Raw genomic sequence first — 26,483 nt, 5'->3', positions numbered from 1 at the left:
GGACATTCCAAGATCTGTTACTAATAAAAATGGCTTTTCTCAAATATTTACTTTAACTGTTCTTCCGTCAATAGAAAATGGGAAAAAACTGCATTGTAACATCCACTTAAAACAAGTATTTTGAGATGAGTACTCTATTTAGTTGGAAAAATCATTAAAAATTCAAGACACAGCAATATAACTGAGTGATGTGTTCTAACAGGCACAGCTGGTCGGTGTTACAGGGGCTGGGAAAGGTCAGCACTGCCTTTAGCCTGACAATGATGCCCTACTGCAGTTTCAAGGAGCTCCTTCTCCAGATTCAAAATCCTTGGGCATATGAGAGGGGAGGGTACTGCTGCTCCCAGCCATCGGGGCAGTGGAAATCCCAAAGATGGGGACAGGCCCAGCTGCTGCTGATTTCCACAAGACAGCAGTCCTGGGTGGAGCTGGCATTTCCCTGCTTTGCTCTTGGCTCATTACTATTTTATTCCTTTAATGCATTTACGAATTTCCAGTTCAGTCTGCTCAGTTTCCAAGAGGACTTTACCTGAAGAGAGGCTTGATGCTCTCTGGGAAGTGTAGGGATGAAGGAATGAAGACTATCAGAGATACTTTCCATGCTCAGTGCTGAGGCTCAGAGGTGGACCCTCCTCCTGCCACGGGGACCAGGCCAGGCCACTCCAGGGACAAGCAGCAGATCAGGACAACCACAGACCTCAGGGGGACACTGAGCAATATGCAGATCTGCCCTGAGGACACTCCAGATGCTCCACACCCACCCCTGTGCCACCATCTACCACATCTCCCCATGAGGTCCCTCACCCAGTATCAGGCAAGTAGCCTTAGGTCCCCATGGATGGGACTTGTGGATAACTCAGCCTCTGGCTGGTGTGAAAGGATCACATGAACAAGACATACCAAGCTCTTACCTGGTAAAAATATGACCAGACCATGCCTGAGGCCAGCAGCTGTTTCAGCACTCCTCTACAAGCAAATCCATGCTGAATTGCCAGGATTTCAAGCACATATTTAACTCTCTGAGTAAGAAACAAGCCATACCCACAGCTGGGAAACTGGAGGCAACCAGTACTCTGATTGATCTCTACATTCAGTCTTCTGAAACTCAAAGTGGAGCTGCCAGCACTGAAAGCAGCAGTAGGAAGGCAGGACAACCGCAGGGTTTTAACGAGGCCATGAGAAAATTGCTCCTGAAACTCGGCAGTGCTGCAGCTTTCTGCTCTGTGGACTTGCATCAGAGCTACTGCACTAGTTCAGGTTGAAAGCCGAAAGCTGCAGGTTAGACCAGCCCCTGGCATTCAGAGTCCCCGGGAAGATGGGCTGCAGTCACCTCCCACATGGAACCAGGCAGCTTTGGATGGCTCCATTATCAGCCAGCAGCAGCTCAGCACAGGCAGAAAGGCATCATTATCCAGGAGAAACCACTGGAGCCTTCTACAAGGCCCAGTGCTCTGGTAAATAAAACTCAGGAAAACCTTTCTGAGCACAAGCTGAGACACAGCAACTCTACTACAGCATGTCTAATCCCCACCTTTTGTAACTGATAGGAGAATCCTCAGTGCAAAGCAATCCTGCAGGATCTTAACAAACCTGCTCTGTAACTGCCACAGGCTGGAGACCAAAGGCACCTGCCCTGGCACAGTGATGGCTCCTGCCAGGTGAGACCAACCCCAAGTATCACTTTACTTAACATCAAGTTAATCATCCTCAGGCTTGCCCAGCCTTTGTTGATCCTGCTGGTTCTGCAGTGGGAATGAAGCACAAAGAAGGAGCTTCTTGGAGGCTGTTGCAGAAGGCAGGACATGTGTAGGTGTTGAAGGGGGATCTCGCACATCCACTCCCTGCTCATTCCAAGTCCCCCATGTGGCATCCTGGAGAAGCTGGTGCACCATGAAGCTTCAGGGTTCTCCCACTGATCCAACTGAGGTTGTGGAGCCCACATGCTGTCACTGCTTCCCTCGAAGGCCGAGCTTGGAGAGCTCAGGGATGGGGTCACTGCCCACAGTAGGAAGAAAAGCTGTGTCCAACATATGCCTTCATCTCACCAAAGCTAAAACTCTCCATCCTTGGGCAATTTCTCAATCCATGAAGTAACATGATGGGCGTATTTCTGGCTATTCAGGATCCAGAAAGGTTTTGTGAGGTCCCTGCTGCTACCAAGGGAGGACAGCCCACAGGCAGCAGCAACTGCTCAAGGGAAAAAGACCCCAAAAGTCTGACAGCCTCTGCTACAGCTGTCTGGTTTCAGTGATGAAAAAATAAAAAAAGGCACTGTTTATTCCCTTTATCAAGGGTTGTCCTGTGAGCACTTCTTAGCTTGGCTGGAAGCACAGGACAAACACCTGTGTTTCTCCATGTCCTGAAGTCTCTTTTGTAGAACAAAACAGCAATATAGATAAAAATGAGAGTACAGGAGCCAGGTAACAGATTATGAAGGCGGCTCTCAGAACACTTGTGGGAATTGGTTTCAAGTGGGGCCCATTTGTTTAAAGGCTGAAGAAGTTCAGTAACCACCTAGACAAGGGGGGCAAGAGCTGTGAAGCTCCAGCTGGATCTCCTGCTGGCGTCCAGCCCACACACCGGGGCACTTCAAGGAACAGCAGAATGCACATGCAGCACATCACCTCAGATGCACCTTAATATACAGGAAACTCTTTGGAGTCTGGAAATGCCCCAGCATTCCCAGTACTGCCTACATGAGGCAACCAATGCAAGGAACTCCCCCAGCAATGGCAACTCCTTTGATGGCCAGTGCAAGGACTCCTTGAGCCTTTGGACTGGGGACAGTCAGAGATCAACACATTGGGGAGGGATGTAAGAACCAGACACACAGAGGCTTAGCTGTCCTTCTCCTCCTCCTCCTTCTACCTTCTAGGTGACAATACCTCAAAACCTGGTGACTGGTGGTAAACAGCCCTGCCCTGCAAAGGGCTCTGACATCTGCACCTCCCACAGTGTCCAACATCTCCAGCCACAGTCTCCTTCAAAGAAAACACAAAGCACGCAGCTAAAAGATATTCACTTACAGTTTATTTTTGCCTGAAATTATTTCACATCTCTTTGTACACAGCTACAGAACAGTAGTAGTAAACCATTGGTAAAAGCAACAGTGCTAAGGAAAATGTTGGCATATTTTTTTCTTCTTTTTTTTTCTTCTTTCTTCCCCTACTGCATCCTCATACAGTTTGGGATTTGAAGGGGGGAAAAAACCTGACACACTACATGAGTTAAGACTCAATTTCTGCTTCATTATTAAAAAAAAAAAAGGAAAAAAGAGAAAAACAACATTATTTGGGATGGGGTTGTCTACACAGCAACAAACTTTAAAAAAAAAAACACAACAAAAAACCTGAACAAAAGCTTGGCTTCCATTGAATAGGATTAAATATATATATATTTATATATAAAAAATTACATTGGCTGTATGTGAAACCTTGAGGTGCTGAAGAATAAAATAAAGGTGTTAAACAGAGGAAAATCTTCTTTTTGTTTTGTTTTGTTTGGTGTTTTTTTAAATAAGCAGCTCTGTACAATGAAGGCTCATTATGAAAAAAAAAGTCAACAGCATAGTTATAAAAGAAACCACAATTTTTTAAAAAAATCATCTTCTAAGCAACTGTGGAGTTTGAAAAATGTAGCAGTCACATTTACAGACAAGTCAGAGCTACCGGATCAGCAACACTGCGGCTTCCTCCGAGTGCCCAGAGGAACATGCAGAACAACGCGTGCACAGGACAGGTGAGGGAGGGAGGGCAGGGCAAGGAGGGGAGAAAAAACCCCCAACAAACCAGAAAAAGCTGATGCACAAAGTAGAGGGAGAACTGTTTTTTTCTCTTTTTGAAATATTGGACGTAAACAAAAAACAACGGAGGCAACTTGGAAAATCTACAGTTTCAGGAATCCCCCCCTGGCAAAACGAGCGGCGCCCTGTGCCCACCTCCCGTGATTAAACCTGGCACGGTGCAAAGGACTAAAGAAAGGGTTCAGACTTCGGAAGGAAATGCGACTTTTATTAATCCCTGTATCCCCTTCCCCAACAACCACACCCCCCTCGGTGTTTTCCTTCCTATTTGATAACGTTTGAGGCATTTTGAAATCAAGAAGACAACGCGATGAATGTTGACAGAGAGGGAGTATAATACAGTCTGCATTACTAAAAGGCAATTCTTCAAGGAGGACATTTCCTTAAAAAAAATAATAATAACAACAAGACAGCAAACTAGTTTATACAGTACTATACGCAAAAAAAGGGTAAAAGAATTAACAATTCATAAATAAAAGACAGGTCCCAGACCTGTTATTTGTGAACCATTTTCTTAAATAGGTGCATTATGTAAATCTTATGTACAACAAAATTACTTTGCATAACAACTGCAAGGACACAGGGGGAGGTGAAAATCATATTGGTTTTGGTTTTCTTCTCTTGAGATTTTTGTAAGTTTGATTTTCTGGAGCAAAACTGGTGAAAGAGGAGTTCTGGCTGGCTGGGTGCCAGCCAAGGAAACCCAGGTAAATAATGACAAATGAATATATTTTTTTTCTCCACACGGCATAAAACACAAAGGCAAATAAAATCCACAAAGGTGTTTTTTTCCTCTTTATAATCCTCTTGCTGCTACAAAGTCCTTTTTTTTGTCTGTTTCCTTTTCAATTTAAATTATGTTGATTCTGAATTCACAAAGCTGAAAGAATCCAACGGGGGCCAGGCTTGCTCCGTGCCCCCAACACACACAACGCCACTCTGCCACCCCACAACCACAACTCCTGCCACCAAGTCCCCGGGCTCACTGCTCTACAGGAATTAGCCAAAAGTTATTTTCCGGTTTGTTTTTCTCTGTTTGTTTTAAAAATCTTTTCCTTCTCACGAGAAGCAAAAGAGAAGAAGAGTTGGAGGCAGGGAGAGTTCACCACGCTTCAGTGTAGCGCACGTCCACCTCTTTCAGGTTGGGTAGTTTAGCCTGTGTGGGACAGGAGGAAAAGGTCAGAATTAGTGACACATGTTCAGGATTTGGGTAAAAAAGTTCCTGTCAAATCTGTGGCATCAGTAAACTCAGAGGATTCATCTGTTGGCCACAAACTGCAGGGAGAGGCGTGACACCCTCGACTCTGTGCGGCACCAGTGCCAGGTCTGGGAGTGAGCCAAAGCACCTGCGTATGGTGAAGGGACAAGATGCTGAGCCCTTACAGACACATAAGACTGTCACACCTGCCCTAAAACCCACAAACCAGCAATCAGGTTCAGATCAGGCCCAGATCTTCGTTTTTTATACAAATGCTTAGGAAAATGCGTTTGTCCAACTCCTGACGAGAAGGCAACGGACTCAACCTGAGCACACGCCACACGTTCCTCCTTCAGCCTCCACACTAAGGCATTGCCTGATTTTTCCCTTCACCACACTAAAGGAATTTGAAGAGTTTAGCATCTTTTGGTGTCTCTGTGGTCTCCCTTCCGTAACTTCCACACCGTTCCTGAATTACCCCATGCGAGGCCGACAGGGATTCGCTGCTTGTGCTGTTCCCACTTGTAGATCCCCTTTCCAGCCCCTCCAACCATAATTGCAAGGCTAATTCTCTCAAAACAAATAAACACGTTTAATTAGGCTGGGGCATAATTGAGGACTTGGAAGTTTCTAGGAGTCATTATTACCTCACTCCTTGATTTATGTGCACGCATATTTTGATAAGAGCTAGTCATAATCCTACAGACACTGCCAGCAAATAATTTTTCAGTTAGGCAATAATGACTTCAGTAGTGGGTGTTTATTTATTGTCTGGTTCAGCCTGCCTGGTACATATGTGGGTGTCTGTGTGTGTGTGCAAGTGTGTTTAGTGGGGTGGGGAATGGAGCCGAGAGGAAATGTCATCACTGGTTTGTGCCCCAAATTCTCTCACAGACCAAGGGGAAAAGAAGGAAAGATTTGTATCAAAAATGCATTCTTTGAAGTCTGAGCTGTTCTGAAAAGACCTACAACCATGTGCCCCAGGGAGAGAAACCATTCCCCTCCCTTTGAACACACACAGAGCAGTAAAGAATGGCCACCAAGACAAATCTCAGTGGAAGAGGTGACGGTGGAAAAGTGACTCCTGCATGTTTTTTCAGGATTTTGAATTCTCTGCAATCACTGGGGCTGTGTCACAGCCAGTTGTGTTGTTTGCCCTGGCAAGTCACTTTCTTGTGTTGCTGCTAAGGACTGTTAATGCAATACCAGAGCAGAGGGAACCAATTGGGAAAACATGAGTTTCAGTAATAAGTCAGTGGCAAAGGGGCTCAAAAGCAGGGGTGGGACTGGGGGAGCCTTTCAATAGATGTGATTTCAGAGCCCCAGGCCAAATACAGCATTGACCTTGATTGTCTGTAAATGCCTGGGGCCTGATACAAGCTCCATTGTGTCAACCCATCTGCAAGCCAGCTGTTGATTCCAAGGACGACTTCTTTGCATATACAATTGTGACACAAGTTTTGAAAACTTGATCTTGAAAACTCCATGCCAGCAGAATTGCAACTGAGTCCCTGGGGGAGCCCTGACTCCACAGCCAGAACCAAAGATAGATGTTTGCAGTGAATTTTGAAAGCAGAGCAGTTTCACGGCTGGCCCTCAAGTTCGAAACTCAACCCAAGGTTGTGACTTTTCGAGTAAACCTGACCCAATCTAAGGTTTCAACATACAAGATAACCCAATGTCAAGTTTCATCTGGAGTCCTTGGGTTTCTAAGGTAAAATTTTGGGAGGTGCGACTCACACACCACCAAAGTGAAGGCAAAGTCCATGTGAAGTCATGAAAGCTGACACATCTCAGGCAAGCTTTGTCTGAAACCACCTGGGGCTGTTCCCCTTCCACAACTACATTCTAGTTCTTTGCACCATTTTGTCAAAGTGTTGGGAATTCACAGCCACACCAGGCACCTTACATGTCATGTTTGGGAACTGGGCATCTGCACAGACATTTCTACTTAAAGCCCAATCCACTCCTAGAGCTGTCAAGAGAAACTTCCACCCTCCTCAGTGATTTTAATTCTCCATTTGCCTTCCTAATCAAAGCTCTGTAATACTATTTATCCATGTTGGTTTTGGCCCTGTTAACAGTATAGCACATGGTGTGCACTAGACTTTACCTGTTTGTGTATCCTCATCAGAAATAATAAACATGCTCCTATTTAGGAAACCTTTACTGTTGAGAGCACTGGTGAAAAGATTCAGTTTCTGATTCTATCTCATACTTCTTCATTCAGTATATTAAATGTTTCCTGGGTCCAGCAAATCCAGCAACCTCCCTATGCTGTTTTCAGTCATTTTCTCCCAAAACCAATCCACTTCAACCTCATCAGATAACTTTCTACCCACTCCATGGGGCCAGTTCTCTCTGCACTAGGCATCACCACCATGCACTTGCTAAATCTACTTCTCATCTTTAGTGGATGCAATTCACAAATACCTTGAGATCTTCGTAGGTATCTGCTGAAAGTTTGGTGCTGTTCATATTTAAACTACACAGGCTCTTCATGGCTAAAAAAGAGAAAACACACAGTTATTTACGATCATGCTGCATTTTCTTAAAATATCCAACTTACAGTAGGCCAAAGCATAAACAAGACATGACTATGTGCAGCACTCTCAGGGAAAAGCTGAATAGTGTAAAATATAGAAGTACAAATGGATAAACAGCTGTTTGGGCCCTCATCCAGGAAAAAGTCCCTATTTAGGAAGGGCCATTAAGCATATGCTTAAGTCTGCTGACTTCAAAGGAGTTCAGTCAACTTCTCATAATCGGTTTCCTGCACATTATTGTGAATAGTGCCCGCTCTCAGTGCTCTGCGTGGTGCTCACAGGGGCCATGCTGATCCAGCAGTCCTCCCTCTGCTCCCCCCTGTTCCCATTTTAGGCTCCAGTACTTAGCAGAATAGTTTCCTAAGATGAGCCATAACTACTGGCCTGTCTGGCACGTCTGCTTAGGATCAAGGCTATGAAAGCGGCCCTTTAAATACAACAGCAAAGTTTATAATACACTGCTGGATGCAGGAGAGGGTTTCGTTCTGGCATGTGGAGCAGCTCTCAGTGCTCAGGGAATTCTGAATGTCTCACTCTGCCTTGCCTTGTTTAACCTAAGAATAGGGAGAGTTTCACCTCCCCAAAAAAAGAAGGAACAAAAAATGCCAGAAAGAGTATGGAACCTACTGTGCACTGTCGCTAAACTGACTGGGAAGTTGCCACATGGCTTTGCAATCTTCCCCTCCTGCACCACAGGGTCGGGCTCCACCCAGAGGGAATAACCATGGGAGGGTGTGGGAAGAAAGCTGGGAAGTTCCAGGGCAACAGGTCACCATGTGAGATGGAGACAGGTACCATAAGTGAAGGCAGAGGCAAGAGCTGGAGTATTGTCCAGTCTAACAAAGCCCACATGAGGCCACCAAGTGCCATCAGGCTCAGGACACCATCTCACAGCAGAACAGCAGCATGAATGGGCAGGGAGGAGGGAAGTTGAAACCCAAACACAACCAAAGCCTGTCCTAAATCCCTGCAGAAGCATCGCTGTGGCAGCCAAAAGTTCAGCCTCCTGTCTGGACCCACAAGAACTGCTCAGAACCCCCATGATCCTTCTGCAGAGCTGGTTGGGTCACTTACAGCTCAGTGCCAGCAGCCCCGCATCCGTGACCGGAGTCTCGCACAGGTTGAGCACTTGCAGCATGGTGAGGTGCTCAGACAGGAGCCGCAGCCCTGCGTCTCCAAACTGTGGGGCACAAGCACAGTTGGGTTCAAACAGTGCACCAGCATCCTTTGCAAACAGGGCACGTGGAAACGGGGTTTGCAGATGAGCCCTCAAAGCCACACTCTGAGCGTTCACCACAATCACAAATGATGGGAGGGAAAGCAAATAGTTTTATCCCTGTTTAGCAGGCAGGGAACAGAGAAATTAAGTGACTTGTGCACACTTAACCACAGGCCATCACTTAATTAGAGTGGTGCCTTTGAAGCCCGGGCTCTGTATGAGTGGGCTCCCACCCAGGCTATACACGATGGTTATGGCAGCCTCAGCCAGTTCCCAACCACATCACACAGAAAAAGCACAATGCAAGTGGTATTAATTAGCTATTTTGGTCTCAAGAACAATGCACTATTGATTGGTAATTGTTCTATTGACCCACTTGGTTTCTGCTGTTTCTAAATTCTAAGATTAATGGAAACCAGGATATCGCAAAATAAAATGGAATCTAACCCCTTTTTTAGTTTTTTAATTAAAAAAGAAGCCAAAGTAACCCCCACAAAACCTTTGTCCAGGGAAATCAAACTAATTTTGAGCAAGAAGCCTCCAAATTTTCAAATTCAAAAGTTGTATTGTTAAGAAAAATCTGGAGGAGATACAAAGAGTCTTAAAAAAAGCAGGCAATTAGTTTCTAGTTCATACTACCCATACAAAAAGGACATTTCTGAGATACAAGGTAGTTAGGACCACAAACCAAAATATTTACATGACATTTGGGTACAACAATGCTGCTTTTTGTGGTTGCACTGAGAACAATCATATTTTCAGCAAGCACTACAAATAGGTGCTAAGAGAAAATGGAGAAAACCTACTCAGTGGAGAAGCTCAGAGACCAAAACCAGCAGGGAAATGTAGAAGCAAATTTAATTTTAAAAGTTCTTTCAATGAACAGCTCGATAATTTATTCAGTTAACTTGGTCTCTTTTTGCTTATAAAATAACCATATTATCACTATATTTTCTTTCTATGTATTCATTATTTGAGTTTCTTTTTCTTGCTGTGGGGTAGATCAGCATACACAGCAATTCACTGATTGAACTGCACAGACTCTGTGCTTTGCTTGACTAGGTGAGATGCAGAGGATCATGTTTTTGTCCCAAATGCATGAAAACATAAGCACTTCTCAAATGAAGAGCACAGGCACTGCACAGTACACAGCAGCAACAATGCCCAACTGGACCATTCAACCCAAGATAGCAGCAACCCTTTTATAATTAAAAATAAAATACGTTTTAAAAAATAAAATGGGGGTAGAAAAAAATCAGCCACCCAGATGAATGAGACCACAGGAAAGGCCCTGTAAAAATAGCATAAGGACAAAGTCATCTGAGCAAGGCTCTTCACACACTCTTCTTGTGCTGATGTGATGTGGAATTTCAGAATTAGTCAGCGCTGGTTCCTGCTCTGAGCCTCACACTGCACAGCACTTACCTGGGTCGACCACAGGTTCAGCTGCTTGAGCGAAGGCAGTTTAATGAGGTGCTCAGCACAAGCACTTGTCACATTGGTGAAGGCCAGGCTGAGGTTTTCCAGATTCCCAAAAGATCCCGAGCTTAGCAAGCGGGCCAGGTCTGCATCCTGCAAGGGGACAACAGATTGGAAATCAAGATTATGGACTCTGCAGCCCGGAACCATCCGTGTCACCGATACTGGTAACCGGTACGAGTTGCACAATTACTCCACTTGTTTACAGTAACAGAGAACCACACAGAGAAGTTTCTGTTTGTTTGGCAAGCAGCTGGGCTCTTGTGGCAGTGTTGCTTCACACACCCTGGGAAAAATTTATCCAAACATTAGGACAAAAATGTTCTTTGCGTGTGTATCCTTATGAGACATGAAGGCTTCAGTGTCAGGACAAATGCTGAAGTTGGGTCTTTAAACTTCACGAGGATTTAACCACAAGGTTGAGATCCCAGCTGTGTTCAGGACTGTTACCTGGCCTCAGTGGAGTTAGTCTGGGTTTGCACCAGGCTTAACTGCAACAGTGCTGAGTCTCTTTGAGATTTCCATGTCCAAGATCCAGAACTGGACATCATGGAAGTCTGCCTTTTTAATGTAAAATTCTGTCCCCAAATCTGCACAGCATTATAGACCTGACAGTCTGATGCTTGTGCTGGGGTTGGAAACTGCTGCACAGACCCAAGAGAAGAAATGTGCCCTTACTTGTGTAAACTCCAGTTGTGTTGACAGAGCAAGCGAAATGGCTCCCCACTCAACTGCCCAAAACCACTGTGCCACATGGCACACATAAATCAAGTGTTTAAATATGGAAAGACAAAGCTTGTTTTTCTATTGACATGATTAACTTACTGTGGACTTGGATGGCAGTGTTAACCTTGTGGGGCCACCTTTTCTTTGCTGTAAAAGAGAAGATACTTTGGTCAAACAAGTCTCCATTCTGCATTTCAGACCCACTGAAGAACAGCAAGCTCTTCACTCAAGCAAACCCTGCTCTGATTTCAAAGCTTCCTGCCACCTCATCCCTGCTTTTTCTGCACTGACAAGTTTTTTTCTGAGTGTGCCTGTTGCTACCCAGGGGACACCCACTAACCACAGCTAAGTGGGTCTTCATGCCATTTGTCTGCTTCAGCCTGGCAGTATTTGGCTACTATCACTTTAAAGGAAACAGCTTTAAAATGCTGGACTAAGAGAGCAAAGGGGTTGAGACTGCAGCTGATAAAATCATTTGTTTGACTTCAAAAAAAGCACCTACTTTTCAGGCTGGGAGCAGAGGTTAAAGACAAATATAAATGTGAAAGAGGGAAGAGGAAGATTGTGCAGGGCTATGTTTGTATAGGTAAAAAAATGCTAATGAGAGCAGATCCGTTTTCAATCTTGTATATTCTGTCTTTAAAACCAGGAAAAAAACCCTTTCTATAGGCTCTAGCTCTGAGAACTAGACCTAAAGACCATCTCAGTGAAATGCTGTGAATGACAGAGCACTCAGAAATGCTGGCCAGCACTAAAAGTATTTGCTACTCATATGTCAAAAGGTGGCAGAATTTGACAAGCTGACTTGTAAGATCTTGAGACAGCAGGGTTTCACCTTTATTCTTTCACACAGATCCTAAGCAGGTTATTAAATATCATTTGTAAGCATAGTATGGGATTAGCCACATCACTAAATACCACACAGGATATATATTCACAGGAAAATCCTCCAAATACTGCTCCCATCCTGTTGTTAACTGGGAATTTCACACCCTGCTTGTCTTTCTTTTGAACCTCCATTTCTGGAAAGCCCAGACCCCACCGTGCTATGGCAATCCTGCATGCAGGGCCACATACCAGCTCCTTCAGCTCCCTCTGCCTCTCACACAGCTGTTCATACATTCTCTTTCCCACGTCTGTGCTTTCCAGGGTAGAGATGATCTGGAGCTGGGTGTCGTTATTATCGATGATGTTGTATTCCAGCATCAAACACAAAATCTAGCAGCAGAATGAAAGAGGGGTGGTCACTGCAGGGGCTTGCATTCCATTTCTTTCAAATATCCTAATTACACTGGGCTTGGGAGTTTAAATTCCTTGCTAAGTTTCTAGAGCATTCATCCCGTAGCATAGACTAGAGGACTGTAGCAACATTTACTGACCTTCCAAGACAAGACACCAATTTTTTATTTGTAAAGAATGAATTGTAATCTCCAAAAGTCAGCCTGTCTACCCTGTCTTCCATTAGTGCTTGTTCCTCCTGCCTGAGAGGTGCAATTACTTTGCATCAGACCTGGAAGATGGCTCCATGCCACAGCCCTCTTCAGAACAGGCACAATCGATCCAGTATTTCCCAGGTACACTGGGCAGACTGTGGGCTGGCAGAGCTGGGACATTACACTCCAGCAGCTCCTTAAGTGCTGGATTTTCTGTCCCTAAGTGCTGGGGTTTCTGTGCAAGCAGAACACATGTGAGGTGTATCCAGTCCATGAGACAGGATGGGGAAAAGTCAGAGAGGCTCCAAGAGAGGATGATGCTGGGAGCTCACTGCTTTGGCCAGGACACCCTCCAGCTCACTGGGAACACACCTGACTCACCCCTGGGAAAGGGGCTGCCAGCAAAAAGCTGGACCTCAGGAGCTGATTCCAGTGGGTCACACAGACTTAGGACATAAGCTGCCTCTCCATGCTGCCTTGCCTTTTCAGCTATGCATCATGCCATTGCAATTAAAATGCAAAGCTCTTATTCCCTCCATAATTTCAATTATTTTTAATGGAAAAAAAAAGCCAGCAATATTATATTCAAATGCATGCAGCATGCTCCCTTATTTACTGGATTAAATTAGCATGGGCAGATCTAAGTCATTCAAAATTTGTTACTCCTTCCACTTATTTATCCACCCTCTACTTCCAATTAAAATATGACATTTATCACGAAATTTCTCTTAAGAAACCCAGAAAATACATATAAACTTTTAACTCAACAAAAATAACCCATCATAAGCACAAAAAATGCAAGCAAATAAGGTTTTGTAAATATATTTCCTGTGCACTGCTCATTTTGCAGGTGGCAAGACAAACAGCAGGCATTTTGTCATGGAAAAGCCTTGTGGCTGTGAATTCTGATATCTCACCACAGCCAACACCATCATGGCCATTTATTTCCCATCCTAACCTCTCCAGCTGCATTACAGCAAACAATTTCCTTCTCCAAATATTCTGGCAACAAAACTTCATGTAATCCACATTTGCATCTGCAGAACAACAATATTCTGTTCCACTTAACTAAGAGAAACACACCTGCAGAAAATGCTGGTGGTGTTTGACACAACACAAACCTGAGCTCTGCTGGGAAAGCCAGTGTGAAACCAAGTCTCAGCACTGCTCATAAACCACATATGTTTAGGGCTTACCTCAACCATTGTCTGGTTACCCCTCAAAGCCAGTAGCATGCAAGGTCCTAATTTATTTTCAGCCAGTGAAAGCAGGAACTTCTTTGTTTTATAGCAGGATCCCATTAAAATATGAACCTATTTGAGAAACAGAGGTAAAGTTAGGAGTGTGAGCCTAAGAAACACATATACCCCTGGAAGGGGTGTTGTGCAGTCAAAAACTATTAAATATTTGCAACAAACTCAAAGGAACGGGGCCCTCATTACAATTAAGGCTGCAGTCTCTCAAGAGCTTTATTGCTGAATGGAAGTGACTTTCTGAACAAGGCTATGCCTAGTGAGGTCTGAGGGAGTGGGAAGTTTTCCTCCATAAGGGAGCTCAGCTGACAGCCCACGGGGTGGTACAGGCTCCCCAGGACACACCAGAGCAGCTGTGCAATGGCCCCCATGCCCAGGAACATGCTGACCCCACCCCAGGGGAACCACCGGAGATTCTGCTCTCACATCTGTTTGCAGTCAGGTTTCCCTGGCAATGCCAGCTGGTGAGCAAGAGTTTTGAGTCTGGGTAAAAGACAGCAGTGCTGGCAACCTGCTGGCCTTAGTTAAGGGGTGCTGATGGACAAAATCACCTGTTCAGGATGAACAGACAGGACCTGACTGGGAAAAGAAGGGCTGCTTTAAGAAAATCCAGCAGTCCTGAGCCCGAAGTCAGAGATGACTTCATGTGCTCTCATGTGCTTGAGTCAGTATCTTGTTTTCTCTTTTGCTCAGTTTTCCCTGAAAGGCAAGCAATGCTGAGACCATTCCCTGAGTAGGACTCCTTCAAGCCCACTAGTAAAAAGGTGTTCTGCAGACTGTCCCTGAGCTCCAGAAAGCATCATGTGATGTCCCACAGTAACATCCATGGCAGAAACGCAAAGCCACTTGCACAAATCAAATCAAACCAAAGCCTCTCCTCACAAAAGAGCTTGGCCATATTATTTCCCATTTACAAGCCTTCAAGATTAGCTGCAGAGAATTTTGGGTTCCCAGTTGAACCTGCCCTTATTTCATAGCCTAGATGGCTGATTCACCATTTGCTGCAGAGCACTGCATGAGAATTGGTAGTTTCCAATGGCCTAGGCAGGAAGAGCTCCATTGTGTAGAATCAGCATCAGCACTACTCTACAATGACCTTGTAAATTTGTTCTGTGGTCCCCCTGGTCCATGGCATTGCCTGGGCTATGTTCAATACTGCTGGAAATGTTACAACCATCCCATGATGAGGTCAGTTCTATGTGAATCATGTGCTACCACACAATTGTTCTTCCTCATGGCTTCATTACCAGCAAGGTCTTCAGAGAAACAGAAAATCTTTTTTTTTCTTAAGCATCCATCAGCTCAGGTGGCCTTTAAAAACATTAACCTTCAAGCCCAAATGGATTTCATTTCATGCAGTTTTCATTAAGCTTTTTTAGAGGTTTTCTTGAGCAATAGAAAATACTGACTCTAACACTAATGTAACATTAGGTGCATCTCAGAACAGGATGTTTTTCGAACTTATGGTTAGTCGTTAGCAGCTCTTTAAGTATTTATCAACATCCTTGCAAAGGGCACAGAGTGCTGCATATTAATGTGTGTTAGCATTGTGCTTTCCCATGCACACCATCTCCTGATGCCCATAAATATCTTGAACCACAACAGCTCTCAGGAGAAACGATACAGTTCTGAAGGAATTTTCTTTTCAAAGATAAAAGACATATAAACAGTGAAGAGGGACGAAACATTGTGTGAACAGTCTCTGTTCATTATCTGTTTCAAAGGTATCTGATCCACCTGAATTTAAGAGGATAGACAGACATGCATGTTCTTTATGTCCCAAAATGTTCAGCATGTGGGAGATGCACAAAGTGTAGCTCCCCCCAAAGTCACTTCACTGTGTACCCAACAGCCAACTTCAACAAATGTTTTTCCCCTTACCAGGGAAAGGCAGTAATATCCTTTCCATCATTCTTGCTATATGGAGAATTAATACAGAGTTAGACCTACGTGACTTGACCCAGGTTGCACAGGAAGACAGTGCTTAAATCACAGCACTGATTAAAACCTGTAATTTTCTGTCCAGTCCTTCTCAGAGTTACAAAAGAAATGGAATACTGGGTCCTAACTACTCCTCCCCACACCAATGTAATTGGGCAGAGACACTGATACATCTTTTTATATCTATCCATCCATCCTTTGATTAAGTCAATATTACTGTTTTTAAATTCCAGGGCAGCCTATAAGTAAAAACTATAGGTGTGCATGTACAGAACAGCCTGTCTTCCAGTATTCCATGTTCCCTGAGAGGGTTTTTTTTATACAGACACACACACATATTTACAAATACAAAAACACATACATACATATGCACATGGTTTGTGCCTTACACTACCAGTGAGAAAACAAGCCAAAGTCCAAAGAGAGAACAGTAACGTGCTAAACAAACTGTGACTACAAGGGAGGCCAATGGATTTGGTGATAGAAAGATCCAGATTTCTAAACTCACATTATTGCAGACACGTACCATACTGGCAAACAGCTCTCCATCATCATCACAGGCCACTCCCCCAGGGCTGTAGAGCTGGAACCAGCCGTCTTTGCCAGCCCGAACGCTCAGCAAACATGAGTGCACCTGCCAAAAGGGAACACATTGGGAAGTTACAGCTCCTGCCAGGGATCACCAGAGTCTCCCATGCTGGGCTGAAAGAAGTGACTGCAAAACCAGGGACTGCTGGGAATTTCATGGTTAATATTCCAGCCTGCAGAGCTGCAGATCAGTCTCCACTCACAGAATTCACTTTTCTGGTAAAAGCAAGGAGGGAAGCTGTATCACCCCTGACTGCTTGGCCTTTTTCATTCCCTTTACACAAATCAAACACCAAACAGCTCTAAATCTAGAACAGCTCCTTTCACTTGAAAAAAACCAACCACCAGAAACCCTCCCCCAAATTTCTGAGCTTCTCCCATTTTTCCCCCGTCCTCCCAGCATGTGTGTCTACACATCTGATGTGAGCTGCATATCAAATGCAGTGGCTGATGGTTTGCTCATTTCAATCATTAAAAAAATCTTATTACTCCTGCTCTAGTAAAATTTGACCAGAGTCAGGGTGAAGGAAGTCCACAGGGAAAACTCAACAGGGATATGTGGCACAGAAGTTGTACTGAAGAACCAGCACCAGTGAGCAACCATTAGTCTAAATTTGTCTCACTGTAGAGATTACTATATTTAGTCCCACAGTTTAATAAATGAGCCATAATTAAGCTTTTTAAAAAATTTTTCCCTTTTTCAAAACTTCCCTTGAAGACACAGATGTTTCATTTCAATTTTGAGGTCTGTGTGGGGGAGGTTTGGTCCATGCTCTTTCCTTTGGGGATGCAACACCAGTGACAGATAAAATCCTGGTGCCATTTTAGGACAGGAAGGTTTTATCTGACAAGGGTAACTACTGCTCATAAGAGGTAAAATCATGAAAATGAGGAGTTCTGGGCAATGATGATGATACAGCCTCACCCACACTTTGAGGGAGCTTTGTTTCCTTTATGTCAGAAGCAGGGATTATTTATTATGGGTGAGAGGTTCCCTCTGACTCAGCCAAAGCTGATGATGTTGAACAAGCTGCAAGTGCATCTCTGAAGCAGCAGCCACCACAAGGCTGCAGCGACACACTCACTCCAGTAACACACCTCCCACCCCCTTTCTCCTGCCAATTCATGAGAATTATGGTCATTTGCACACAATGTGGCTGAAACACAGCTAAATAAAACCTGTTATTTTGTAGGCTGTATGGATCCATGGACCTTGCTTCCGTTTTTTTGATATGAATGATAAAAAGCTCTGAGAGATTTCACAGAGTGGGAAAATCTTTCTGCTTGCAGTTTGCTGCAGAACAAGGAGGTTAATTGATGTCAGACAGGAGGTGACAAAACATGCTTACAGAAACCATTCACACAGTGTGTCCTGAGTGGTCATTACTCCTTAAGAGACTTAAGCAGAGCAAAACCACACCATGTTTTGAAACAAACTTCTTAAGGAGAGATCTAAACAAGTACACTTGCAATCCCTCCAATTAATTCTCTGTGTAAACTGCCAACAAACTCACTTCTTGCCTCGGGTCTTCTGCAAATCTCTGAATCACGTATTTCAGCTCTCTGAAAAAAATAAGAGTAGCAAGGACAAGAATAAGCAGTTGCTGGTTGCAGTATTCACACAGGTGTCACGTTTCTCTTGATTTACACTTTAAACAATATATATTGATGCAGTTTAGAGAGAAACAAGTTGAAGTCCTTTAGCAGGAAGAAAATATGACATCTAAAACGTGATTGCCAAGGACAGTGTCTATTCACAATAGCCTAGAAAAGGTTTCAGAGATGTGCACCGACAAATTCGTTTGTAAATTCTATCAGCACCCACTGGCTTTGGTCCTTGGGCTCCTGCTAGCACAGTAAGTGACAAAGCCTTCCTATTGCTAACTGAACATGCTTACAGACCCTCACACATAAAAGCCATTAGAGACACAATACTGAATAATGCATCGTTGCTATTATTGATCAGCACAAGTATTTTAAGTAATTACCCCCCTTCAATAAAACAAATGAGCCCCACAGACTTACTTTGTGAATTTCTCATGTGCAAGAGCCCTGAAATTTAAAACAGAAAACAGAAGACTATGAGGATTTGGGAGAAGGGAGGGGAAAAAAAGCCTAAAAAGCCAAACAACCACTTTTCAGTTCTTTCCAGATAATAAAAGGATTTGCTAAGCAACTGCAGAACACAAGGCAAAAAAAAAAATCTTTCAAAAAAAATCAGATAAAGCCTCTTTCATCAACCTAGGGGGGAAAATCATTTGGAACAAATTTGTAGCTTTTCCTGAGCCTGTCTCAGACAAGGCTCTGACTAACGTCAATGAGAGCTTTGGGGTCAGAAGAAAGTAAGCAAGAGACTTACAATGCAGCTATATAATTACAAGTAGAGTTTTGGCTACCTCCAAGAGCCAGGTGAATTCTTTAATTGCAGTGCAATTAGGGTATGGTCACAGCTAATTAACATCAGTAAAGCAATTACTGGTCATTTTGTGAAGTGTCTTGCATCATGGTATGGTTTATATCTCCCCCAGGACTTGTGTCTTAGGTAATGCTGTCCCTGTTGCCTATCTCCAAGCTCTCGCTGTAGCCCAGGTAACCTGGTGTGGAGGATTAGACCTCTCTGATTCAAGACATCAGGTCATTAGGGGATGTGATAAGCCAGCAAATTGTACAATTACAGGTTGTAATTTTTGTCCATGGAGGTCTGCACTTTATAAACACGACTGCTCATTAATAGGTTTCCGAGGGAGCTCAGCTGAGCCGTGGGGTGGCTTCTTCATTTAATGCAAAATACAAGGGATCTGAGTCTCTGTGACGCCAGTAAAGCCTCCTCCTCCACTAAATCTCTCACTTTGCTCTCCTCCTCACCAGCTTTCTTTCCTTTCCTGTCTGCCTGTCTCTAGTTAACCATCTTTTCTATTCAGGATCATCCTAGAGAAACAGGGAAGGAAGTTGAGGATGGGGAGGTCTTTACACCCCTTTGCATCAGCCAAAAGCAGCTCTTGATTCTAAATCTATACTAGAGGCAAAAAGCTCCCATCATCACCATCATCATCAGTTTTTACTTGACATTCTACTTCATCATAAAGCAACAGTAACAATAATCCAGTAAATACTAAGCCAGTGTAAACTCACTCCTTGGGAAATGGGATTGGTTGAAGCAAGCTGGCCAGGGCTGGTCTCCAGTCATCATAGTCTGACCTGAAAAGTGAACATTTTATTATTAATAGGTTACCAGGTTTAAACATGCTTTGCCATCAGTTAGTTCATGGAGTTAAAAGCTTTTTACTGCAGGCAATAACAACCTTTCTGTTTTACTGAAACACTCTAAAGATCTACAGTGACATTTCCCTTTCCATTTTCAGCACATTCTGCACTGAGGCACAATAAATCTGGTATTTACAGTGACCTCCAGAGGGGCCTTCTTTATGTCAACTTAAAGACATTTGCTGTTTATGAAACCTGTTGACATTTAATCACTAACTAATACTTTCATCTAAGTTGGTACAGCAATTACCAGGCCATTGCTATTTACAGCTCTACTCTGAATGTAATTGGAATTTTTATTTGCTGTAAGATGTAAACCCATTTGTAAAAACAAAGATATCCCCCAATCCATTTCTGACCTTGGCAGAAAGGAATGGGTCAATTCAAAGAGTACAAAGTCTTTAGCCTAAGAGGTGAGAGACTAGAGAGAAGGAAGCACTCTCAGAATTATTGAGTGGAAGAGGACAAATGAGGAGAACCAGAACCAGAGCAGAGAGCTCAGCCCAGTGCACCCAGTGAAAAGCATCTCCTCTCTGTTGTGTCAGCACCACAGCTCCCAGCTGATGTTTGGTTTTCAGCTCTGCTACCAACATACAGAACAGTCCTATGAGGAGCCATCCGTAAGAGGATGCTCATGTGAACCAGGGTACAGAGAATATTTTGCTGTACAGCATGTACTGGCAGCACATCATCCCAATCTGCTGCCACATTCCAGCTGCCTGACCACACCTGGGGAAGGCTCTTCAGGTAGGCACAGCCCTTGCCCACTGCCACCCCTATCCTTCCAATGATCTCAAACATTTAGTGGCTGGTTAGCACAGATTAGCTGCTGCACCAGGCACTGCACAAAGGGTACAATCGTTGTATGTTGGATGAAGTGAAGAACATAGAAAGTAAGAGAAAACAAGGCACAGAACCCACTTGCCAAAGCCCAGCCCCTGGCACTGCCAGCCACGCCACCCTCACTCCCATTAGTAACAATGAGTACACACAGAAATAAATATCATATGGGGTGAAACAAGTTGGGATGTTTGTAGAGGCAATGCTCAACAGCCTACCACCTCCTCTTACTGCTGCTACCCTTTGGATTTCAGTGTTAAACACCAGATTATTGGCTGCAGCTTACTGGAAACTTGGCACAAAAGTCTGGTGTGTCTTTAGGAAGGAACGAAGTGTGATGTTCTCAAATGGACAGTATCTACTGATAGCATTAGAGACAGACAACACATGCAGGGGAACTGTTCCAAAAGAATGCAGTTTTGCAAAGAGAAATATCTAGCCCAGAGAAACTGAAGATGGATGCATTTTGAAAAGTCTCATCCACCTTTTGAACCACATAAACCAGAAATTTCCATAAACTAATAACACACAACACACATGATATGTTGGACAGTCCACACAGACATGTTCCTGGACACAAAGAAAATTTAAATGCATGAGCAGGGTTTTGTTAAGGACCGACATGCAAAAAAATTGTACTTGAAGGGAGAATCAGGATGTAAAGATCACTCAGGGAAGCAGTTAGCACTTGCCCAAGAACAGGATGAGTTCAGGTTACAAAAATGTGTAATACCTCAGGCAAGTAACCAGCCCACTGTGATCTGGAAGTAGTTTAACATATTAAAAACCAGAAGCATGCACACGAGAAGCTACAGCAATGCAAAGATGAAACCTTGTGTCTATGCCAGCTGCATTAGAAGCCAGTGAGCCCAATTTCCTCCTGTATCAAAAATTCTGTGCTTAGGAGCAACTCTGGGACAAGGGTGTTACACCAACCTAAAGCCAGTGTGAGTCAGGTGCAGGGAGAGCATTTTGTGATCATCCATTTGTAAGGTTCTTTCCAGAGACAAAAAGTCCCTTACCTGCTTAGACACTGAGCAAATAAGGAAGATGATCAACTTTTTAGTGTCTCAGAACAGCAAGACATGAAGCAGGACTTCATAACAGAAGTTGTTTAACCACTTAGCCAGTGTAAAGAGAATAACATGAAACACTTGAGGATGTGGCTTGTCATATAAACTGAAAAAAGACAAGGAAACCTCTGGCACAGCATCTCTAAGATGAGCTCTGTGGGTTCTTTCAACAAAGCCTTGATTAATTAAGGCTCTCTACAAGACTATTTGTTGTTTCTGACCTACAGACACAATGGGTCAGTGACACAGAACTCTGACCTGTGTTCAGGTTCAGCTGAAAGTCTCTTGTTTACCTACCAGGTCTGTGTAGGAGACAGTTGATGCAACACATCTAGAGCTGCAGCCATGAGAAGTGCCAGAGACCCACACAGCCTGGGTTTTACTGCATTTGTTAGGTGTGGGAACAAGTCCAGACTTTTTTTTTTAAAGACATATTTTTCCCTTTGGAAATTACACATTTTCATGCAGACAATTTCAAAAGCAGATTTTTGAGCAGCGGAGTCTTGGAAGTCAAAAGGTTGAGTTAGGAAATTCAAAGGTGTTAAAGGTGCTTCACATCCCATGAGACAGAGCACCTACAAATCTCTCCTAACAGAAGCTTAAAAGTTGAGACTCAGTTGGAGGCTGAGCTTGTGTGACATCTCAGGTTAAGAGTCATGGACTGAAGTTCCTTCTTGAGCAATCTGGAGAGTTGTGATTAGTAATAAGATGAACCAATCAATTTTTCATGGCTGATCTTCAAAGGAAATCGCAAGAGGAAGAAAAAAGGTGTCTTGTGATAGACTAAGACCAAGTGAAACTGCAGCCAGAACTGGACAGTATCACTCTGACTTTGGAAGCTGGGGAGCCTCCATTTGCAGAGCAGGTCTGTGAGAGGGCAGTGAAAATAACTCACAGCCTGCTTTCCAAGGAGGAGAAGAAAGACAGAAACCATTTCCTATGAAACATATAAAATTTAGTCACATGAGTGGGACCTGAACATAAAATCTGCACAGCCTGTAATCCCTTCAATCTGAGCTAGGAAACCTGAAACAAACATAGCACAAGAATAAAACTAAACTACTTATTAAAAGCCTACAGTGTTTCTCCTCCTCCCACCTATTCCCTTTTCAAAAACATTTTCCTTCTGTCTGTGCTCATCTCATCTTCACTCTGCTTTCATTTCAGACAGTTGCTTTTTTCTTTTTCTTTTTTTTTTTTCCTCCCCAGCCCATTCAAAGCTCTAACACAAGACAGAAGTGTTTGAAGCAGGGAAAGAAAGGAGATGGATTATCTGGCTGCAGTTAACAAGCACTGCAATGAGCCAAGACAAAGAGGCAGGGCCAGGAGGAGGAGAGAGCACAGAGCTCCAGGGAGAGCACCTGTGACAAACTCCCTCTGGAGCTCTTCAAAGGGTGCTGGGCTCAATGCTCACACTCATCACACAGCTCAAATCCCAGGACTAGCCTTACACAAGCAAAGGGGCAGAAAGACTCCCTGAAATGCTGTGCTCACTGGCTCCGATTTTTGCAGGCTCTGCAGTTTTAGGTGAGCAGCACAGCAGCCAAGCTGCAGACCAACCCATGGAGTGTTTGAAGGACTGGGGGTCAGGAAGCCAGGCTGTGACAGCTCCTCAGAGCCATCACCTGCTGCTGCACACAGCAACCTTTTTCAGGGGATTGGCCACAACACAGAACAATCATATTAATTAAATAATCCCCGACTGCAGTGACTTTGCCTCTGGGCCATCGTCACTCCTGGCCTGCCAACATAATACATTTTCCTTCCCTGGGATCACCTTTCACCAGAATGAAAACCTGCCCATATGTCATGTGCAGCACAAACAATCCCAAACATACCAGCAGCCCGGGGCAACCCCGATAAACATGACACAAGAGAAACCACTTGGGATATTCAGAGCACGCCACTGACCTATTGGGGAATGCAGAGCAGGCAGGGGAAGCTCCAGTGGGTGCTTGTGTTTGGAAAGCCCTGCTCTTTGAGAGAATACAAGCCCCAAGTCCTCAGTTTTGGGAGCACAATGAAGAGATAAGATAAACTACTTGGAAGCAGCTTGTTCTCCAGACTGAGTAGCTAGCTAAGCTCAAAAATCTTTTAGATAACCTCTGTTGTCAGACAATAAGATGACAAACCCCCTCTGGACATTTACCTGATCCCTTCTTTCCCTGGGTGTAAGTCCCACTCCCTGAATTGTGACACAGGGCTCAGGGCTCTAGGGCAGGCTGAGGAAAAGCTCCATCAGACTCTCTGTCACATAAGTCACAAACCTGCTAGCTACAAAAGAGTGAGGTACCTTTTTGTGTTCAGCCTTCTTCTCAGCTGGGCTTGTCTGTTTTTTTCAAAAGAAGAAAATTTAGCACCATTGAAATACCCTAAAAAGGTCCTGACCAGACTGCTGAGGACAGGAACAGACTCCACTGCTCACAATTGGCATGGAAGGCTCAAGAAACAGCAATACAAGGTTACCCAAAAGAGGTGACACTGCCCTGGTCACACTGGCCCCAGAGAGGGGTGCAAGTGTCTGGACATCTGGAAGGACCCTTGTCACTACAGGGAGCCATGGAAACCAAAAATAACACAGACCAAAGGTAACAGCTGAGGATACAACACCATCACAGGTCCCCCAAGAGGGGTCTGTTCTCACAGCCAGTTTAGTTTGCTATTTGTTGATCCAGACTTCACCACAGGCACAGTTTAAGTGTCCCCCCTGCCCCCTGGGTGCTGCCAGGGGAACCAGTGGGGTCCTTCAGACGAAACAGACTCTGAAGTTACCCAGAGCAAGGAGGAGGACACACAGCCCCTTGCACTGAAACCTCCTCTACCCACAGGTGTGCTGTTCAAGCACAAGTTTGGCTGGACAAGAAATTCCCTAACTCATGAAAACATTAACATGCAAGTAGGAGCTGGGCAACACTGAGCTGTTCTCAGAGCCCCTAATTTAATATGATGGACAGAAAGTTTTCCATGAATTTAGTGCATTTTCTACACACCAGTTTAAGACTTGCAGCATTCAGGAGGCACTGACTGGCACCAGTAACACTATCAGAGTCCAGAATGTGTTAGAGAATACCGACACAGAAGTTTGATCCACTTTTGAGTGCAGGACAAAAATACCATGTTCCACTAGAGACTGTGTCTCCTTTAAACTCTGCCCAGACTTTGGGTCATCTGCCAACATCTTTAAAATCATGATTTTTTTGTTTTCTTTCAGTATGCAATAGTTGTGCTTTATTACTCAACTACATTAGAAAAGGGGTCAAAGATGTTCTAGGTGCTGTAACTGCCCTTTTAGACTTCTGTGCAAAAAGTGAGGTATTACAGTGACTATTAAATAACATTTTTAGCAAGATTAGAAGTCAGTTTTTCCCCAAAAAGTAAGTATTGTGTAGGAGTCAGGTGACCAATAAAATGTCCTCTGCCAAAGCTACTGTTGAGAATTCTTATTTGCTAGACTTTCAATAATTAAAATCTGCCTAAATGATTTACTCCCTGCTGCCCCAAGTTAATTATGTAAAAAAGATATCATTGCTGGTGACTCTCCTGTTTTGATGATGATATTGAGTCAGACACCTAAAAGAACAATCAAACTCAATGCTAAGCAACTTATTTATGTTTGGCTTACCACTGTTATTAATAAGAACATTATTTTAGTGACTGCCTGCTGAGAGCTCACCTCCTGGATAACAGTTGTTTTATAATTAATGTTTTCTTCCTACTGGCATGTTCTTCAACTCTTTGTTCATATTCTCAGATTCTCAAAGTACAGTAATAGTATTTTGTGCAACAGAAAGCCTTTGTTCAAGAAAAGTTTGAGCATGAAAGGAATCAGCACCACAACAGCATGTATTTTTGTTAATAACTGCAAGCCCTTCTAAGATGCTTTTCCATCACTGGTTTCAGCATTTAAAAAACAACATTCAAAATCTTTACTATATTTTACAGATAAGAAAAATGAGGCACTTGTAAGCAACTTATCTAAAATCTCCTAAGCTGGTGGCAGAATCAGCAGAACTCAGTTCTGCATTAATGCTTTCAGCCCTGAAAATCACCCAGGGGATGAACAGGAATGGAAGGGTATCCAAATCAGTGGAGCTACAGGATTTACAGCCACGGCCCTGCCTATAATCTCACAGGTTGGGATTTCTCAAGCAGGGTGTGGACTTTGGTTGGGCAATCTGAGCAGAGCTGCACCAGTTTTGTGCTATTGCTGGTCCTTCACTGTGGGTTTCACCCTTCAGAACCCCCATCACACAACCTGAGAAAGGCCCCAAAGCTGCTCCACACCTGTAACAGTAACAGACTCCCATTTTCACAGCTTGGTTTTTAAAAAGGCACCAAAGAAATCAAAAAATAGACTGTTTAAAGGTACAGACTGAAGTAAGAGTTCTTTGTGTAGGAAATTATATAGGGATTGAGACCTGGCGTATCAAGTGTGTGAAATGTGGAGGGACTGTGAGGAAGAACATGCCCATTGGTGAATTTGTTTATAAGTGTGTGGCAGCTGCATGATGAAACCAAAACCGTCAATGCTCAGTGAGTCAGCACCCAAGGCAGCATCAGGACTGAGAGCTGGAGTGTTTATGGAAAACAGCTACAGTGCAGGGGACAGGAATAAATACAGCACATGCTTAATGAAGCACCTGGGTGGGTGAAGGCTTAGTAGCCCCCAGATGAAGCAAACTCAGATGCTGTGCTTTTTTAATGCACATTTTTAAAGGCAGAAGAGCCCAGGCCAAGGGAAAAAAACATAAAAATAGCCCTCACAGCAACTGCTCAAGAATCTAATGGGAAGAGTACTTTGGATTCACCTGTCCTGACTCCTGTTTTGCATGTGTGCTTGACTATTTGCAAGTCAGATCTGCAGGGAGTGAAAGAGTTATGTTGCAAATTTGTACTATGTATTTTGAAGAAAAATGGAAGTGCAGGACAGAACCTTCACAAAAACCTCCATCACAGCAGTTTCACTGCATTTAATTCCTTGAGAACAAAGCCCCATATTTCCATTTGCCTTAAGTGTTGCTTTATGCTCATGGTTTACAGTGGAGTCCAAATTTCAACCGCCATGTCTTGGATTCTAAAAAATTCAACTATTACTTCATTAAGCCTTACATTGTTTAAAAA

General features: G+C 43.8%; 1 protein-coding gene across 1 annotated transcript in view; it reads right to left on the bottom strand.

Moving 5' to 3' along the window:
• Window positions 1-3,010: 3,010 nt before the first annotated feature.
• Window positions 3,011-26,483, bottom strand: part of CMIP (c-Maf inducing protein) — a 132,318-nt gene continuing 108,845 nt past the window's right edge. Inside the window, exons 11-21 of the mRNA XM_071567234.1 lie at window positions 19,318-19,383; window positions 18,211-18,237; window positions 17,700-17,748; window positions 16,124-16,231; window positions 13,600-13,716; window positions 12,048-12,188; window positions 11,070-11,117; window positions 10,191-10,337; window positions 8,621-8,726; window positions 7,434-7,504; window positions 3,011-4,958 (exon numbers count right to left, since the gene is read on the bottom strand). Of these exons, the coding sequence (XP_071423335.1) occupies window positions 4,905-4,958; window positions 7,434-7,504; window positions 8,621-8,726; window positions 10,191-10,337; window positions 11,070-11,117; window positions 12,048-12,188; window positions 13,600-13,716; window positions 16,124-16,231; window positions 17,700-17,748; window positions 18,211-18,237; window positions 19,318-19,383 (934 nt within the window). The 3' untranslated portion in view covers window positions 3,011-4,904. The remainder of the gene's footprint in view (window positions 4,959-7,433; window positions 7,505-8,620; window positions 8,727-10,190; window positions 10,338-11,069; window positions 11,118-12,047; window positions 12,189-13,599; window positions 13,717-16,123; window positions 16,232-17,699; window positions 17,749-18,210; window positions 18,238-19,317; window positions 19,384-26,483) is intronic.

Source organism: Pithys albifrons, chromosome 12 (assembly GCF_047495875.1).
Source record: "Pithys albifrons albifrons isolate INPA30051 chromosome 12, PitAlb_v1, whole genome shotgun sequence".
Taxonomy (NCBI): domain Eukaryota; kingdom Metazoa; phylum Chordata; class Aves; order Passeriformes; family Thamnophilidae; genus Pithys; species Pithys albifrons.
This window is presented reverse-complemented; position numbering and strand designations above follow the sequence as displayed.